This window comes from Paramormyrops kingsleyae, chromosome 19 (assembly GCF_048594095.1).
Source record: "Paramormyrops kingsleyae isolate MSU_618 chromosome 19, PKINGS_0.4, whole genome shotgun sequence".
NCBI classification, from domain to species: Eukaryota; Metazoa; Chordata; class Actinopteri; order Osteoglossiformes; family Mormyridae; genus Paramormyrops; species Paramormyrops kingsleyae.
Window position 1 is genome coordinate 24,376,690 of NC_132815.1, and position 17,249 is coordinate 24,393,938.

Here is a 17,249-nt window from a genome sequence, read left to right on the forward strand (position 1 = left end):
GTGTATGTGTGAAATACACAGCTATTATATACCGTAACAGTAATATTCCACATGACAGATAATAGAAATACCTGCATACACGCTATCCTAACAATCATTAAAATCACCGATTCTTGAAATCTTGGCAAAAACATGTCCCACTAAGAAAAGTGCTCATTCTGTTGGAAATTAATAACATTTTCATGAATAAAAAGAACCAAGGTTATAATTAGGGGGGTCCTTTGCACATATGTAAGGTTCTTTTATAGGCTTATTTTTTATTTTTATTAATTTAATAATTATATGCTGGCCCATTGCCTACAAAATCAGTTGTCCTCAGATAGGGGATAATCATTTCAACTTGATTAAAAAAAACAAAAAGTAATAATTGAACTGAATAGGATCTTGAAAGAGTACATTGTAATATGTATTAAAAACTACAAACAGTGAGTTTTGAACAATATTTACTATTACTTTGTGGTTGCTCAAAATGTGTCCCACATATTTGTCACCACTGTCAGATATTTATAAAAAACAATAAAATCATAAAATATAAAAGGTCATTTTATATAACACACTCACATGCACATAGTAGGTCCCCCCATATCCGAGAGTGATTATAAAACAGTGTTGATAAAATAACAGACACCTTCATTAAGGGCAACCATGCTTCCTTTTAATAACTTCTTGTCAAGTAATAACTCTCTTTTAGAACAGAGACCAAAGCATTACAGTAAAATGAGGGTTAGAATACACTTAAAAGAAAACATAAGCTCAACAATGGTTATGTAACACAAGGCAGAAAATTACAGTTTAACAATTACCTGGAACGGCATAAATTGATTGGCTAAATCACACTAGGTATCTGTATGTTCATTTGTTATTTACGTGAAGTTGGATATGTTACCTTATAATACTATGTAGTCCTGGTAGTGCCGGGTGGGATGACCGATTCTCCCTGAGACGTTCATCATGTAGGGCTGGCTGTTCATTGAGCCCTCTGGGCACACTGTAGTGTGCACTGGAGAGGTGGACAGTGGAGGTTCAGCAATAGCTGCTGTGTCTTGGGAAGGAGTCAGCAGTGAGTCTTCCTGCTTCACAGGAGCAGGCTCTGGAACGTGGAGCAGGTATGTTTCTGACACAAGTGCTACTCCATGAGGCCGCAATGTAGTCGTTAGGTTGACATGTAGGGCTGTTCACTACCGCTAACGTGTCAAACCCACAGAGATTCTGCATCCTGACTGTCTGCCCTGCTGTGAAAGGTAGGAGCCTATCATAAATAGCTTGTGCTTGGAGTCGCTTGCACAGAATGGCATCTTTCACCTGGGTGGGGACGACCGGTGTTATAGTGGCCTTGCTCACAGGCATGAAGGTTCTGGTCTGTCTGGAGAGGGAAGGCCATCATGTGGCAGATTGCTACTCGCCTGAAAGTCTGGCGTGTCACGATGGCATTTCTCCAGCAGATGTTTTGCAGACCTAACTGCCCGTTCTGCTAGGCCATTGGATTGAGGGCAGTGAGGACTGCTGTGGACATGTTTGAAGTTCCAGGTGTGTGCAAAGTCAGAGAAGTCCTTGCAGACAAACTGGCTAGCGTTGTCCATCATTAGGATGTGGGGAACCCCGTGGATGGTAAAGTGCCTCTTGAGTTTCGCAATGACTGTGTGGCTTGACATCTCACGGAGGTAGTCCACCACATACCAGTCAGAATTGGAGTCAATGAGAACCAGATGTCTCCTGCCCCTCTGCTCAAATATGTACGCTGCCGTCATGGACCAGGGAAGGTCCAGAATGTCGGGCAGCTGCAGAGTTTCCTTTGTCTGATGGGGTCTCAGTGCACTGCAGAGTGCATAGCGGGAAAGTTCCCTTTCTATGTTGGCATACATGGAGGACCAGTACATATTCTCCTTGCCTCAAGGCCCGGATGACCCTGGTGAAGCTGATGAGTACAGAATTTCTGAAGTGCAGGTGGAATGAGCAACCTTTGACCACGAAGTATGAGTCCATCTTGGACCGTTAGCTCATCCTTAATAGCAAAGAAGTGCCAAAGAGTTTGGGGAAGCTGGAAGAGCACAACATCACACCCAGTAATTTCCATGAGCTGTATGCAGGTGGCATCCCTTTCAACAGCATCTCTGAGTTCATCAGTGCAACGAGAGGACAGTATCAGGATTGTCATGACCTCCAAGAGGTGATCAGCAACAGTGGGGTACGATGTGCAATTCTATGCCACGTTTGTAAATCACGTCTGTAACAATGGAGTTTCAACAACATGCCTTGGCAGCGTGGCAAGGCAGAATGCAAAGGTTTCCGCAGTATGGTGATCAGGGGCTGATGATCAGTGACAGTGCGGCCATCGATGAACTCAGGAAATTTCTGAGTCACAAATACTAAGGCCAGGATTTCATTTTCAATCTGTGAGTAGCGCGACTCCGAGGGCATGAGAGCATGCAAAGCGAAAGCACTTGGACGGCCATGCTGGAGACACACTGCCCCCAGGCCATGTTGAGATGCATTGGCTGAAAGGACCACAGGCTTGGCCCCTTCGAAGTACTGGTGGGTGGGCTGTGGCCATTTTCAACTTCTCAAATGCCAGTTCATGGGCATCATGCCAATGCCATTCGACATCCTGGTAAGTTCACTGTAGTGGGAAATAAATTTGAATAAGTAATTTGACATGCCAGGAATCTGCTGCAGGCCCTGCCTATCCTGGGACCTGGGCATTTGGCAGCCTGAGTTAGTTTTGTCTGGGTCTGGTTTTACACCATCAGCAGTGAGAAGATGCCCAGCATATCAAACAGAACTGACTCTGAATTTGCACTTCTCTAGATTTAATTTCACATTCAGCACCTGTTGAGATTCTACCGCAGATTTTCATCGTGTTCGGCTTGTGTGCAGCCCCAGATGAGAATGCCATCCGCTACTATTTCGCAAGGTTGTCCAGAGAACACTTCCTATGGAGATAAAGTATGACATTTTTAAAAACGTGTAGTGTCCATAGGTGGTCAGTTTAGATGATGCTTCATCTAGAGGGATCTGCCAGAAGCCGCACTTTGCATCAAAAAACTGAACACTTTGCACCTGGCATATCAGCAATGATCTGGGTGACATGGCTGGAGTAAATCCTGGTTCAGGTGGAGAGGCTCTATGCAGATTCTGACAGAATCATCATGCTTCCTGGCAGCAACCATGGCAGACACCCATTCAGTTGCATCCTTCTCTGGTGTGATGACACTGAGCTCAGTCATGTGACCAAGTTCTGTCTTCACTTTCTCCTTCATAGCTATTGGTACTTTTCTGGGCATGCATGTGGTGGGCTGGTAGAACCAGTGTCATGTGGTTCACAACTGGCAGTTTTCCAATGATGGTGCAGTCAAAATGGTCACTGTACTAAGGTGTTTAAGGCTGTAGCACATGGGCATCAGGTCCCAGACCAACAGCAATACTGTCCCATATACCCTGCAGCAGTTTCATGTCACAGTTAACAACATAATATCTGAATCAACCACGGGTACAATTTAGAATTGTATTTCCTTCTGTGTCAACTTGCTGTCCGCCATAAGCTATCAGATTTACCCTCTTTGCAGCATTGACAGGAATGGTGTGATGAAGTTTGCACAGTATCTACTTAGAAATGACATTACGCTTAGCACCAGTGTCACCTTTAAGCTTCAGATGCCCTCTACCATTTACGAGTGCCAGAGTGGTAAAAATGGCATCCTCCTCAGTGGTGAGGTCAACTGGGTCACAATAAAAGTTGTCTTCTGAGGAGACGTAGGGTTGACCCTCAGCTTCATTAACTTTGCCTGCCGGCTGTCCTCTGGACCTGTTGGTGAACTGAATAGTGCCCTGCACTGGGGAAGACCGACAGCATAGTGCAAAGTGATTCAGCTTGCCAGCATGCATATATTAATAGCTAATTCAAGGGTAAGGGTCTGTTCACAAAGCAACTGCTTATGAACACTGTCATTTTTGAAGCCATATACAATGCAGTCTCTTATGAATTCATTTTTAAGAGCACTGAAATTACATTTTTTCCTGAGTATTTTCAAATTTGAGACGTACGACTGCATGTATATCCAAGATAACATTTTTTTGCAGGCAGACATAACTCCTGAAACTTCATCACAAGGGTTCTTTTTCCTCTCCTACCTCATAGACAAACGAGAGAATCACTGAAATGATGTCAGCAGGTCCTTTTGTGGCAGGGCTGAAGTGCAGTGGAAATGGGTTTTTTGGGATTAAGTTAATTTTGATGGCAAAGAGGGACTTTGCAATTAATTGCAATTCATCTGATCACTCTTCATAACATATACATTAACCGTACAGACAATCTAACAACTCTACAGTGATACGTTCCAAGACCAACCACGGGTGACCGATACCATGGATAATAGAGAACCATCCACGGACACCACATGTGAGGTGATTCTCCTGTACATTATAATGAATAGGCATTATTGTCATGCCTATTCATCTTGTGAAAATGAGCTGTCTTCAAAAACTTAACATTCAGAACAAATGCATTCATTACATTCAGCATTAATACTAACTTTTATTTTAATATGTAATTGTGTTCTTACATTTACATGGCAGTACATCGTCCTCATTTTTTATATTTTTTTTTGCACTGTTTTGTTTCCTGTGTGCATTTTGGGATATTTGAAGTGGTGCTGTAATTGCGTGAGCCTTCATCACTGCGGACCACTGACCCTTATCCCTGGCCATTTGAAACACTTCAACAGCGACTGGTCTCTGGAATGTGCAAACGAAGACCGAGTGCTGAGGCAGAGTGTGAGGGACCGGTTTGGGATTGGGCCTTACATCTGCCCACAAGGACCACGTACTCACTCTTTTTGCGACAAGTCAGTCCATTTACACAGTTATACTACCCTCTAGTGACCAACCCTGGTATTACAGCCTGGTTACTACACACCCTCCCCTGTAAAAATTGCACTAATTTAGAACTAACATGGCTTTCCATAACCAAGGAATGTACAAAAATAATATTCTTTGAACTTAAACTGAACTGCTGCTAACTCATTATCAGTGGACTTAATCAGTGATTAAACTCAAGGCAGGAGAGTTGGAATTTGATTCCTGGGTCCTAACCTAACTCACCTCAATATCTTGATGGAGGTGATATTGCATAATATCCTCATACCAGCATCTATTTCTCATTTGGGCAGCACATGTTATCAAAATACTTCTCAGCATAGTGTAGCATTTGCTGCTCAGTTTTCTCAAAAATATGCAAGGACCTTGCTGAACATGAGCTACCTACAGTAGCACCTCGAGACATGACCAGGTAGATTCAAGATTCAAAGCATTTATTGTCATATGTACAGTAGAAAGTGCATTTCTCTGTGCAATTAAATTCTTACTTTGTTGTCCACACAAAAATGCCGAGGTACAATGTAATAGAAAAAAGGGAATATTAAATACGTTTAAGTGTAATGTGCAAAAGAGCTTAATGTGTAAAAAATTACAGTATGAGGTAGTATGGCATGGTATGGTAGTATGATGTCCATTAATCATACTCCTGTAGGCTGTTAAGGAGTCTGACGGCAGTGGGGGAGAAGGAGTTGTTAAGTCAGGAAGTTCTAGATTTCACACTTCTGTACCTCCGTCCTGAGGGCAGAAGTGTGAACTGTCCTTGTTGGGGGGTGTGTGGTGTCTTTGAGGATGGAGGCAGCTCTCCTCTGGACTCTGCGGTGGTAGCTGCTCTGCAAAGAGGGCAGAGGAGTCCTGATGATCTTCTCCGCAGTCTTCACCACTCTCTGCAGGCGTTTGCAGTCCATAGCTGTAGTGCTGCCGTACCACGCGGTGATGCAGCTGGTCAGTGTGCTCTCCACAATGCAGCTGTAGAAGTTGCTGAGGATCTTGGTTGACATACCAAACTTCCTCAGCCTCCTCAGGAAGTACAGCCGCCGTTGAGCCTTCTTGACTAGCTGTGTGGTGTTCAGTGTCCAGGTGAGGTCCTCACTGATGTGGACACCCAGGTACTTAAAGATGCTCACCCTCTCCATTTCAAGCTCCTGGATGAACAGTGACTGATGAGGCCTCCTCCTCTTCCTCATGTCCACTATCATCTCCTTTGTCTTGTCCGTGTTGAGGGTGAGGTTGTTGTCCTCACACCATGACACCAGACTGGCCACCTCTCTCCTGTAGGCCGCTTCGTCCCCTCCGGTGCTGCGACCGATCACAACTGCTGAGGGTTTTGGTGCCATAAAGTGAAACCCCTTTTTCACCTTACCATGTATTACCTTACACTGGAAGCAGTAAAACATCTATTCTACAACAGCTAAGAAAAAATAACTGTTATAAACGTGTCACATAATGGACCTCACCTTCCTTAATATGCAGTGGTGGCTGAGCTCCACCTGTTTCCCCAGGTCCCCGGCTTGTGTCCCGAGGTGTCTCAGCTCCACCCGTCTCCAGAGATGCGCCCATCAAGCTCCAGCTGCCTCCTGTGGTCCTGGCCCAGCTTCACTCACCACCGGGCAGCCTGTTGGCTCCTGCTTGATGCTTGCCGGAGGAAGATGCAGAGGGGGCCGCTGCCCCCTGCAGTTGTCTCTCCATTCAGCACAGTGTCCACAGTGCCCGACCCAGAGTCTAGCCCCAGAGGAGTCATTGCCTCTTGTCCTGTGCTGCCACAGCCCAACCCGAGTGAGTCCGTCGTGATATGTTCAGTCCCTTATGGCTCCTCCGTGTTCCCAGAACTCATAGCTACTGCAGCCATACCTGGCTGCCATCCCCGGTGCCCTGGCACTGCCCTGCTTGTGGCTTGGTACCCTGGTGTTTGCCCCAGAGAAAGATGCTTCCCCTGCACTCTTCTGTTCACGGAGGGGCTGTCGCTGCACCCTGTCTAGGAGGGACCGTGGCCCAGAAAGAGTGGCCTCCCCAGTGCCGGTGCCAGGAATCATGGCTTGGCCTCACTCGCTGCCAGCTACTGCGTAGGATCCAGCTCTGTCTCCTGGTCCCTCACTGGCACCCACCTCCCTGCCTGGGGTTGCCTAGACACCCTCTTATTGTCCCTGGATGTCTCATCCATGCCTGAGGTCCCACTAGCTCCTGCTTCATTGGTTCTTGCTGGCCCACCAGCCCCGGTGGTCACGGTGGCGTCCGCTTCATCTCCCGCTCTGGTGACTGACCCATTCGCTGCAGATCACCAACTGTCTGATGCCTGATCCCCGGGCCACCATCAGCCTGGAGAAGAGACTCAAGTGAGACCCAGCCAGGGGGTCTGAAATGGAACCCTCTCGGCCCAGTCTGGAGCCCCACTTCATGGACCCCCTCTGCCGCTTGTTGTATGCCCTGTCCCAAGTACCAGAACAGTTGGAATGGTATACAGAGGCCCAGGAGAGGAGCAGGCAGGCTAACCCCGCAGACCCTGATCCATCTGGCACCGTCCACCAGGACCCGTCGGCGGCCACCTTCAGGTCACCTTCACTCTCTCAAGCTCTGGTCTGGCCACCCCGACGGCGCACCCCGTTCCCTATCCCTCAGGTCCTCCCTGCTCTGCCATCCAGGTGGCGCCTTTTCTACCCTGTCTTGCAGGTCCCATTGCTCCATCGATCCACACAGTTCCCTTGTCACCCTCTGGTTTCAATATTGCAGCAGCACCCTCTTTTCCGAGTCCTGTAGGCCCCTCGACCCTTCCAGCCCTGACCCTCCTGCTCCCGTGGCACCCTTTAGCCCTGCATTCCTGGAAATCCCCTCCTGTCCTGCTGGTCCCTTTACACCCTTTCCCCTGTCCTACAGGCCCCTCGGTGCCATCCAGCTCTGTTGTTTCCCAAGCTCCACCAGACCTCATGCTGCCCTCAGTACCTCACAGTCCCACTAATCCAGAGGAGCAGGAGGCTCCACATCCCTGGGTCGGCACCCCACCACCAGAGGTTCAGAGGGGCCCCTCGCCAAGCCCCATTCCCGAGAGCCCTGCCTTTATTTCACCCCCTTGCCCTGTCCTGTTTCTTTCCCCAGTGACCCTGCCTAATGTCTTTGACCTGGGTATCCACCTGTCATCTATATTCCTGTCTCACTGTCTGTCCAGTCTGTAGCTCCTGCTACCCCTAGCCCTGTCTGTGTTCCCTTCCTGGCCCTGGTAGTACCCTGCCTTGTCTACCCAGTGTCTTGTCCTGTATTGTCACTTGTCTGCGAAACTGTCCTGGTGTGTGTCGTGCATACTGTCTTCCTGGTTGTCCCTGCTCTGGTCCAAGTTCATCTAGTTTCCCTAGTGGTGTCCTGTCTGTTCTCATGTCCAGTGTGGTCCTGTCTTGTCCCACAGAGGGCCAGGTCCTGTGTCCCTAGTGTTCTGAGCCTTGTCCTGTGTGGCTCACTTGGCCCCGATCCTGGTCTTAGGCATTCCCCCAGGTCAGTGTTAGCCCTGCTTGTCCTGTTTTGCCATCGAGTCCAGTGTCCCTGTTGTCCCATGCCCTGTTTGGTCTGTATGGGTCTCCTCCCTGGTCTGCCTCGCATGCCTGGTGCGCACACATTGGGGAGGTACTGTCATCCCACATTCCTGCCACCTTGTTCCCTCCATAGTGTGGCTCTAATGAGTCACATCTGTTGCTTCTTTTGGTTTGCGTCTTGTTTCAGCCCTAGTGTAGATCACTCCAGCTGCCTCTCATATGCTCCCTCGTCAGTCCTGTATAAGAGTTCCTCCCAGTCCTGTCCTCCCCAATCCTGTCATTAAAGGGTAATCTGCATTGTATACACAAGTCCTTCCCTGCTCTTGGTTTCCTGTTTATTGACCCCTTGTGGTCTTTTTTTGTTTCCCAGCCCCTGCTTAAGTGCACTAAAAGCTCCTTTGTCATCCACCCACTTGCTTTCACCTCCCTGATTTTGTGAAGTGACAGGAACCATACTTCTCCAGGCAGTAGGGATGGGGAGATTGATACTGCAGGATTGATACTTTGATACTCACAAACTACTCATTTGGTGTCGATTCCATTGAAAAAAATCAATAAAATATATATAAATACTAGTGCTGTCAAACAATAAATTTTTTTAATCAGATTAATCACAGGGTTGTTGTGGATTAATTTAGATTAATCACGATTAAATATCATTCATTTTTTATCTATATTAATCACAATTCATTTTGCATGAGCAAACAGACTAGGTAATATACACTCACCTAAAGGATTATTAGGAACACCTGTTCAATTTCTCATTAATGCAATTATCTAATCAACCAATCACATGGCAGTTGCTTCAATGCATTTAGGGGTGTGGTCCTGGTCAAGACAATCTCCTGAACTCCAAACTGAATGTCAGAATGGGAAAGAAAGGTGATTTAAGCAATTTTGAGCGTGGCATGGTTGTTGGTGCCAGACGGGCCAGTCTGAGTATTTCACAATCTGCTCAGTTACTGGGATTTTCACGCACAACCATTTCTAGGGTTTACAAAGAATGGTGTGCAAAGGGAAAAACATCCAGTATGCGGCAGTCCTGTGGGCGAAAATGCCTTGTTGATGCTAGAGGTCAGAGGAGAATGGGCCGACTGATTCAAGCTGATAGAAGAGCAACTTTGACTGAAATAACCACTCGTTACAACCGAGGTATGCAGCAAAGCATTTGTGAAACCACAACACGCACAACCTTGAGGCGGATGGGCTACAAAAGCAGAAGACCCCACCGGGTACCACTCATCTCCACTACAAATAGGAAAAAGAGGCTACAATTTGCACAAGCTCACCAAAATTGGACAGTTGAAGACTGGAAAAATGTTGCCTGGTCTGATGAGTCTCGATTTCTGTTGAGACATTCAAATGGTAGAGTCAGAATTTGGCGTAAACAGAATGAGAACATGGATCCATCATGCCTTGTTACCACTGTGCAGGCTGGTGGTGGTGGTGTAATGGTGCGGGGGATGTTTTCTTGGCACACTTTAGGCCCCTTAGTGCCAATTGGGCATCGTTTAAATGCCATGGCCTACCTGAGCATTGTTTCTGACCATGTCCATCCCTTTATGACCACCATGTACCCATCCTCTGATGGCTACTTCCAGCAGGATAATGCACCATGTCACAAAGCTCAAATCATTTCAAATTGGTTTCTTGAACATGACAATGAGTTCACTGTACTACAATGGCCCCCACAGTCACCAGATCTCAACCCAATAGAGCATCTTTGGGATGTGGTGGAACGGGAGCTTCGTGCCCTGGATGTGCATCCCACAAATCTGGTCTTTATCTTCGTTCACTTACAATTAGCCCGAACTGCCGTAAATCCGACAAATAATTCGACTAATCATGAAATCCAATTCTAGCCCGGTTAATTGCCATTGTTAGCAATATCAATTGATAACACATTACGCGCGGTGCTTTATGTATAAAACACGTCCACAGATAAGTTGGACGGTATAGTGTGCGCGACCGATTTAATGAGCCACAAATGAGAAGTAGTGCTTAAACAGTATAAAACTACAACTTTCCCTTCTGTTGATAAAAGGCGCAGCCATCTCAGATTCTGAACTCGGGATCCTCTGTGCTGCTCCAAGATATTTCTCAGATGTCCGAGAAACGGGAGCGCGCATGTTGTTACTTCCGGCTTCAAAACTCCGGAATAAGACTCGGAATACGAGTTCCCAGGGCAAATGGAACGCACTAAAACTGGCCAAAAAGTTTCTGATGTAAAACAAGACAATTACTGTCTTGTACTGGTTGCAATATAATTATTTGTTCTGGTGGGTATCTGTATAACCCTGTACACTAACTTGTACCAACAAAAAAGAAAACTTTTATTTTGGAGGCAAAGGAGGGTGGGGGGTGTCTGGCATGCATGTGTGAAAGCCGGGAGGAAGGCACTGGCAAGGTGACAGCTCGAATGAAAATAAAAGGTTTATTTACTTAACTTAAAATGTGTGTTTTATTATTATTAACATTGTTAGCAAAGGATAGTTAGCAACAATAGAGTCGCACCAACATTTGGTGAAGGGAAACCACATGAAAGATGGAAGAATTAAGTCTGGACCAGAGTTACTGAACATTAAATTGCAAACAGGCTCTTGCTATGGCTATGGAAAATGACAGTGTAGTGATGTTCAATCAACCTGCAAAACTTGACTTTACAAGCCTATACTGAGTTTACAATATTTATACTAAGCTTACAAACGGGACTCGTTACAAGAAAAAAATATCTTTCATAAACTACCTCAATCCCTACAAGCTGCCCAGGTGGGGTAAGGTCTGGGGCAGTTTTAAATAAACTTTGCCTTTACCCCACTGAGACTGTTTAGGCAGAGGTAAGAGAAGGCCTGAGGCGATTTTAAATAAATTTTGGATGGACACTGCATTTAGCAGTGGTGGGGAGATAATTAACCAGTACCCATACTTTTGTTGACTGAAATTTGGTGACATTTGGGAGTATTCCTTTGCAGCTATAACAGCTTCAACTCTTCTGAGAAGTCCACAAGGTTGAGGAGTGTGTTTATGTGGATTTTTCACCATTCTTCCAGGAGAGCATTTGTGAGGTCAGGCACTGATGTTGGACGAGAAGGCCTGGCTCACAGTCTCCGCTCTAATTCATCCCAAAGGTGTTCTATCGGGTTGAGGTCAGGGCTCTCTGCAGGCCAGTGAAGTTCCTCCACACCAAACTAGCTCATCCATGTCCTTATGGACCTTGCTTTGTGTGCTGGTGCACAATCATGTTGAAACAGGAAGGGGCCATCCCCAAACTATTCCCAGAAAGTGAAATTCTCCAATTTGGCTTTGAATGCTGCAGCATTAAGTGGTCCTTTCACTGGAACTAAGGGGCCAAGCCCAACCCCTGAAAAACCACCCCGCACCATTATCCCCCCCTCCACCAAATATTACACTTGGTACAATGCAGTCAGGCAAGTACCATTCTCCTGGCAACTGCCAAACCCAGACTCATCCATCAGATTGCCAAACAGCAAAGCATGATTCATTACTCCAGAAAACACGTCTCCACTGCTCTAGAGTCCAGTGGCGGTGTGCTTTACACCACTGCATCCGAGGCTTTGCATTGCACTTAGTCATGTAAGGCTTGGATGCAGCTGCTCGGCCATGTGAACCCATTCCATGGAGTTCTCTACTAACTGTTCTTCGGCTAATCTGAAGGCTGTTTGGAGGTCTGTAGCTATTAACTCTGCAGACAGTTGACAGACTACTGCTCACTGTGCATCAGCATGTGTTGTCCCCGCTCTGTGATTCTACGTGGCCTACCACTTTGCCAATTGCTTCCACTTTGTTATAATGCCACTAACAGTAGACCGTGGAATATTTAGTAGCAAGAAAATTTCACGAATGGACTTATTGCAGAGGTGGCATCCAATCACGGTACCACGCTCGAATTCACTGAGCTCCTGGGAGCGACCCATTCTTTTGCAAATGTTTGTAGAAACAGTCAGGCATGCCTAGGTGATTTTATACACCTGTGGCTATGGAAGTGATTGGGACACGTAAATTAAATGATTTGGGTGGAGAAACACCCAATGGGGTATTTCTTCAACGACCGGGTCTTGATGAAGAAAGTGGACGCCCCTAACTCATCTTATGACTGGGCTGGTTTTTCCAATTGTTGCACCGACGACTTGTTGAAAGTACGTTTTATGATTACGTCATGATCACCTCTATTCAGGACACTTTGGTATTAGGAAGACGCTAACACATTTTCTATAACATTTCTTTTCGCCTGAGGTAAGTCTTGATGTTAAGCGGTACTGTAAGTCGTGTCACACATGACAACTAGTAGGGAAGCAAAATCAGACCATTGTGCCCCATTCCCAAAACTGGGGAACCATTTGAGCATATAATAATCAATTTTGTGGGGCCGTTGCCACAATCCTGTTACCGATGAGGAGGAAAACATTCGGCAAACGTGTGCAAGTTCAAGCAAGAAAATTGTCACATTTGTTCCAAAATAAGACAGATTGCACGTGCCTGTAAAAATAAGAGAGCACAATATAAAACCCAATATGTAGAACAGAAAGTTACAGAAACCCAAGCAAATGAACTGAAAAATTATGCAGTTTTTTGAGATGCAAGAGGTTTTTGGAGTTTATTCAATAGATATGGTGTACACAGCATCCTCGGGGATTGATGGATATACTGTAAGCATGAAGATTGAGGGTGAGGATGTGGATCTACAACTAGAAACTGGTGCTGTAGTCATCCTGAAAGTACTTGCCCAATTACCATTGACAAAATGCAATTTGCCACTTTCTACCTTCTCAGGAGAACTAATTCCAGTGTTAGGACAAGTGGGGGTGGAGGTACAGTATGGAATAAAGAAAGCAATGCTGCCTCTTGTGGTTGTAAGAGGAGATGGGCCAACTTTATTAGGAAGAAACTGGCTGCACTCCAGTTAAATTGGAGGGAAATATTCTCTGTAAAGACAGTAGGGGGTGCTGTAGATAGTGAATTAGAGAAACTTATGTAAAAGCACAGATCAGTATTTGAGGATGGGCCAAGCACCATTAAGGACTTTAAGGCTTTAATTAGGGTAAGGCTAAACAAAGTATCAGGAAGGCAAACCCAGTGCCACATGCTCCAAAGGAATCTGTGGAACAAGAGTTAGGCAGACTAGAGGCCATGGATATAATATCAAATATAGATAAAAGTGAATTGGCGGCTCCAATTATTATAGTACCAAAAGCAGATAAAACACTGAGGATTTGTGGAAACTATAAAGTGACTGTAAATCAGTGTATTGAGGAGGAAATGTACCCACTTCCAAATACAGACCTGTTTGCAATGCTAGCAGGGGGTAAATTATTTACTAAACTGGATTTATCACATTCATACCAGCAGTTGGAGTTGGATAAGGAATCACAGAAGCACCTCATTGTAAACACCCATAAAGGACTGTATACTTACCACCGGCTATCCAATGGTGTCTCCAGTGCACCTTCATTTCCAGGATGGACCAAATACTTAAGGGTTTAGGACAAGTCACATGTTTCCTGGATGACATCTTGGTAACTGGCAAATCAAGAGAGGAGCATCTGAGGATTTTGGATGAGGTTCTGTGTCACCTGGAAAAGTACTATGTGAAGGCAAGCAAGTCCAAGTGCAAGTTTCTTACAGAGATTGTGGAGTATTTAGGTCATAGACTAGACCGTGAAGGGTTGCATCCCACAACTGAGAAAGTGGAGGCAATTTTAAAAGCATCTAGCCCAACTAATGTGACCGAACTCCGCTAAATTACTATGACAGGTTTCTGGGAAATCTGTCTATTCAGCTGTTGCTCTGTTCAAAGAGAAAGGTCTTTGGATTTTGACAAAAGAGTGTGAACAAGCCTTCTGAAATGCAAAGCAGCAGTTACTGGACAGCACTGTGGTTGTTCAATATGACACTAAGAAACCACTAAAACTAACTTGTGATGCCTCCACATATGGTGTTGGAGCTGTAATATCACATGTAATGGAAAATATAGAAGAGAAGCCTATCGCATTTGCGTCCAGAACCCTCACATCTGCTGTATGTAAATATGCACAGATTAAAAAGGAAGCATTGGCTATTATTTATGGAGTGAGGAAATTCCATAAATATTTATATGGTTGAAAATTCACACTCACTACTGACGATAGACCACTTCATGCTAGTCTGGGCCCAAAGTCAGCAATACCAACACTGGTTGCTCTAAGGATGCAGCGATGGGCACTCATTTTAATGGCATATAATTATGACATTGAGTATCGCAAGTCCGAAGGGCATGCCAATGTCGGTGCACTGTCTAGATTACCGAGAGCTGTTCCAGATCACACAGCTTGTCACGATCCGCTCCGTTCGATCCCGATGTGTGCCACGCCCCCTCATTATCCACGTGTGCTTTCCCAATCGTGCCCAGCTGTTCCTTGTTATTTCGACTTGTCTTCTGTATTTAGTCCATGTCTGAGTCAGTCTTCCCCAGATCCGTCATTAATGTTCGTCGATGTTTGTTGTTGCCTTGGTTCTGTTCAGTAAAACCCGTTTGCCTGCACTTCCGGCTTCGCTTGCCTGTTTGCCCGCTCGCCCACACGTACGAAACGTAACAGAATGACGGATCTCGACAACGTGCCTCCGCGGCTCGAGGACCAACGCCTCGATCTGCTCCAGGAGGTAATATACTGGCTGAACCTGCCGGAGGTCCAAGAGGACCCCGAGCTGCGGGACTTAGCCAGCCGGAGCGGGACCCTCTTGAGTGAGATGTCGCCGTCCGGGAACGCGCACACCATGGCGGAAGTGCGTGACAACCTCCGGCAGCTCGTCGACGGGGTGACGGAGAAGCGGCTCCAGCCGCTCACCCTCTCTCTGGCAACCCCGTCGCAACCACCCAACCAAAGCCGGAGGAAAAAGAAGAGGCGCAAGGGGAGAGGACTGGAGGAGACCCCGACCGTTTCCCTGGGGGCTTTCTCTCTCCGTTTTGCCTCTCTCCCCGCTGATTATCGGGAGGAGCCCCTCCCGACACAGGACTCAGCGGGGATCACTGCAGCTGCGCAGCTGCCGTCACCAGCAGCCTCCATATTCCAGGGTGGCCACCTGGAATATGAGGGGATCAGGGCTGTCTGGGATGCTATTCCCCGGATTCCCAAGGCCCTTAAAGGGACATCGCCTGTACGCCCGGCGCTGATCCTGGCGCCTATCACGGACCTGCCTACTCCGGACGTGCCTGCAGCATCAGCTGCTGCTGCTGCCGCCGCTCTGCCCGCGGCACCGCCTCCCGCTGCTGCTGCCGCCGCTCTGCCTGCGGCTCCGCCTGCAGCACCAGCTGCTACTGCCGCCGCTCTGCCCGCGGCACTGCCTGCTGCCGCCGCCGATCTGCCCGCGGCTGCGCTGCCTGCTGCCGCCGCCGATCTGCCCGCGGCTGCGCTGCCTGCTGCCGCCGCCGATCTGCCCGCGGCTGCGCTGCCTGCTGCAGCCTCCGCCGCTTTGCCCGCGGCACCGCCTGCTGCAGCCTCCGCCGCTTTTCCCCGCGGCACCGCCGGCTGCAGCTTCTGCCGCTCTGCCAGCAGCTACGCCTGACCCGCCTGTCCTGCCTGACCCGCCTGTCCTGCTTGACCCGCCTGTTCTGTCTGACCCGCCTGCCCTGCCTGTGGTCCCTGCTGCTGCTGCTGCTGCCGTTGCCGCTCTGCCCGCGGCACAACCTGCTGCAGCTGCCGCCGCTTTGCCAGCGGCACCGCCGGCTCCGGACTTGCCTGCAGCACCAGCCGCTACTGCCGGCGCTCTGCCCGCGACACCGCCTGCTGCTGCCGCCGCTCTGCCCGCGGCACCGCCTGCAGCACCAGCCGCTGAGGCCGCTGCTCTGCCCGAGGTACCTGCTGAGGTGCCCGCAGAGGCGCCCCCTGCTGGCTGCACGCCTGAGGTGCCCGCAGAGGCGCCCCCTACTGGCCGCACGCCCGAGGAGGCCGCTCTGCCTGCGGCACCGCCTGCAGCTCTGGCTGCCGCTCAGCCCAAGGCGCCTGCTGGGGCGCCCCCTGCTGGACTCACGCCCCAGGTGTTTGCTGAAGCGCCCCCTGCAGCTCCGGCCGTCGCCACTCTGCCCGAGGTATTCGCTGGGGCGGCCCCTGCTGGTCGCTTGCCCTGCTCGCCTGACCTGCCCGTCCTGCCCTGCTCGCCTGACCTGCCCGTCCTGCCCTGCTCGCCTGACCTGCCCGTCCTGTCCTGCTCACCAGCAGCCACGCCCGCAGCTCCCCCTGCTGATGCTGCCGCGCTGCTTACGGCGGCCCCTGCGGACCGCTCGCCGGCCCTGCCCGTCTCACCGGTCCAGCCCGGCTCGCCTGTCGGCACTGCAGCCACGCCCGCGACTGCCGTCGCCGCTCTGCCTGCAGCACCGCCTGCAGCTGGCTGCTTGCCTGAGGTGCCCACGGAGGCGCCCCCTGCTGGCCGCGTGATGGCGGCGCCCCCTGCTGGCCGCGTGATGGCGGCGCCCCCTGCTGGCCGCGTGATGGCAGCGCCCCCTGCTGGCCGGGACCTGAGGGTGCCTGCTGCGGCGCCCCCTGTTGGCCACGTGCTGGTGGTGCCTGTGGCTGCGTCTGCGGTTCCGGCGCTGCCTCCGCCTGCACCCACGCCTGCCGAGGTGCCTGCTCTGCCTGCGGCACCTCCTGCTGGCCGCACACCCAAGCCCGTCTCGCCTGACCTGCCCGTCTCGTCCGGCCAGCCCTGCACGCCCGCAGCGCCCCTGGCTGACCACTCGCCTGTTCTGCCCGTCTCGCCTGTCCAGCCGGCCCAGCCCTGCTCGCCGGTCCTGCCCGTCTCGCCTGTCCTGTCCGTCCAGCCCTGCTCGCCGGTCCTGCCCGTCTCGCCTGTCCTGTCCGGCCAGCCCTG

At 49.2% G+C, this 17,249-nt stretch overlaps 1 protein-coding gene across 1 annotated transcript; it reads right to left on the reverse strand.

Annotated features, from left to right (window-relative positions):
- Positions 1-5,490: 5,490 nt before the first annotated feature.
- On the reverse strand, positions 5,491-6,429 carry LOC140581220 (uncharacterized). The gene is made up of 2 exons (XM_072703110.1): positions 6,327-6,429; positions 5,491-6,187 (listed from the first exon to the last, which is right to left on the reverse strand). The coding sequence occupies exons 1-2, from the start codon at positions 6,427-6,429 to the stop codon at positions 5,580-5,582; spliced, it is 711 nt and encodes a 236-aa protein (XP_072559211.1). The 3' UTR covers positions 5,491-5,579.
- Positions 6,430-17,249: the final 10,820 nt, after the last annotated feature.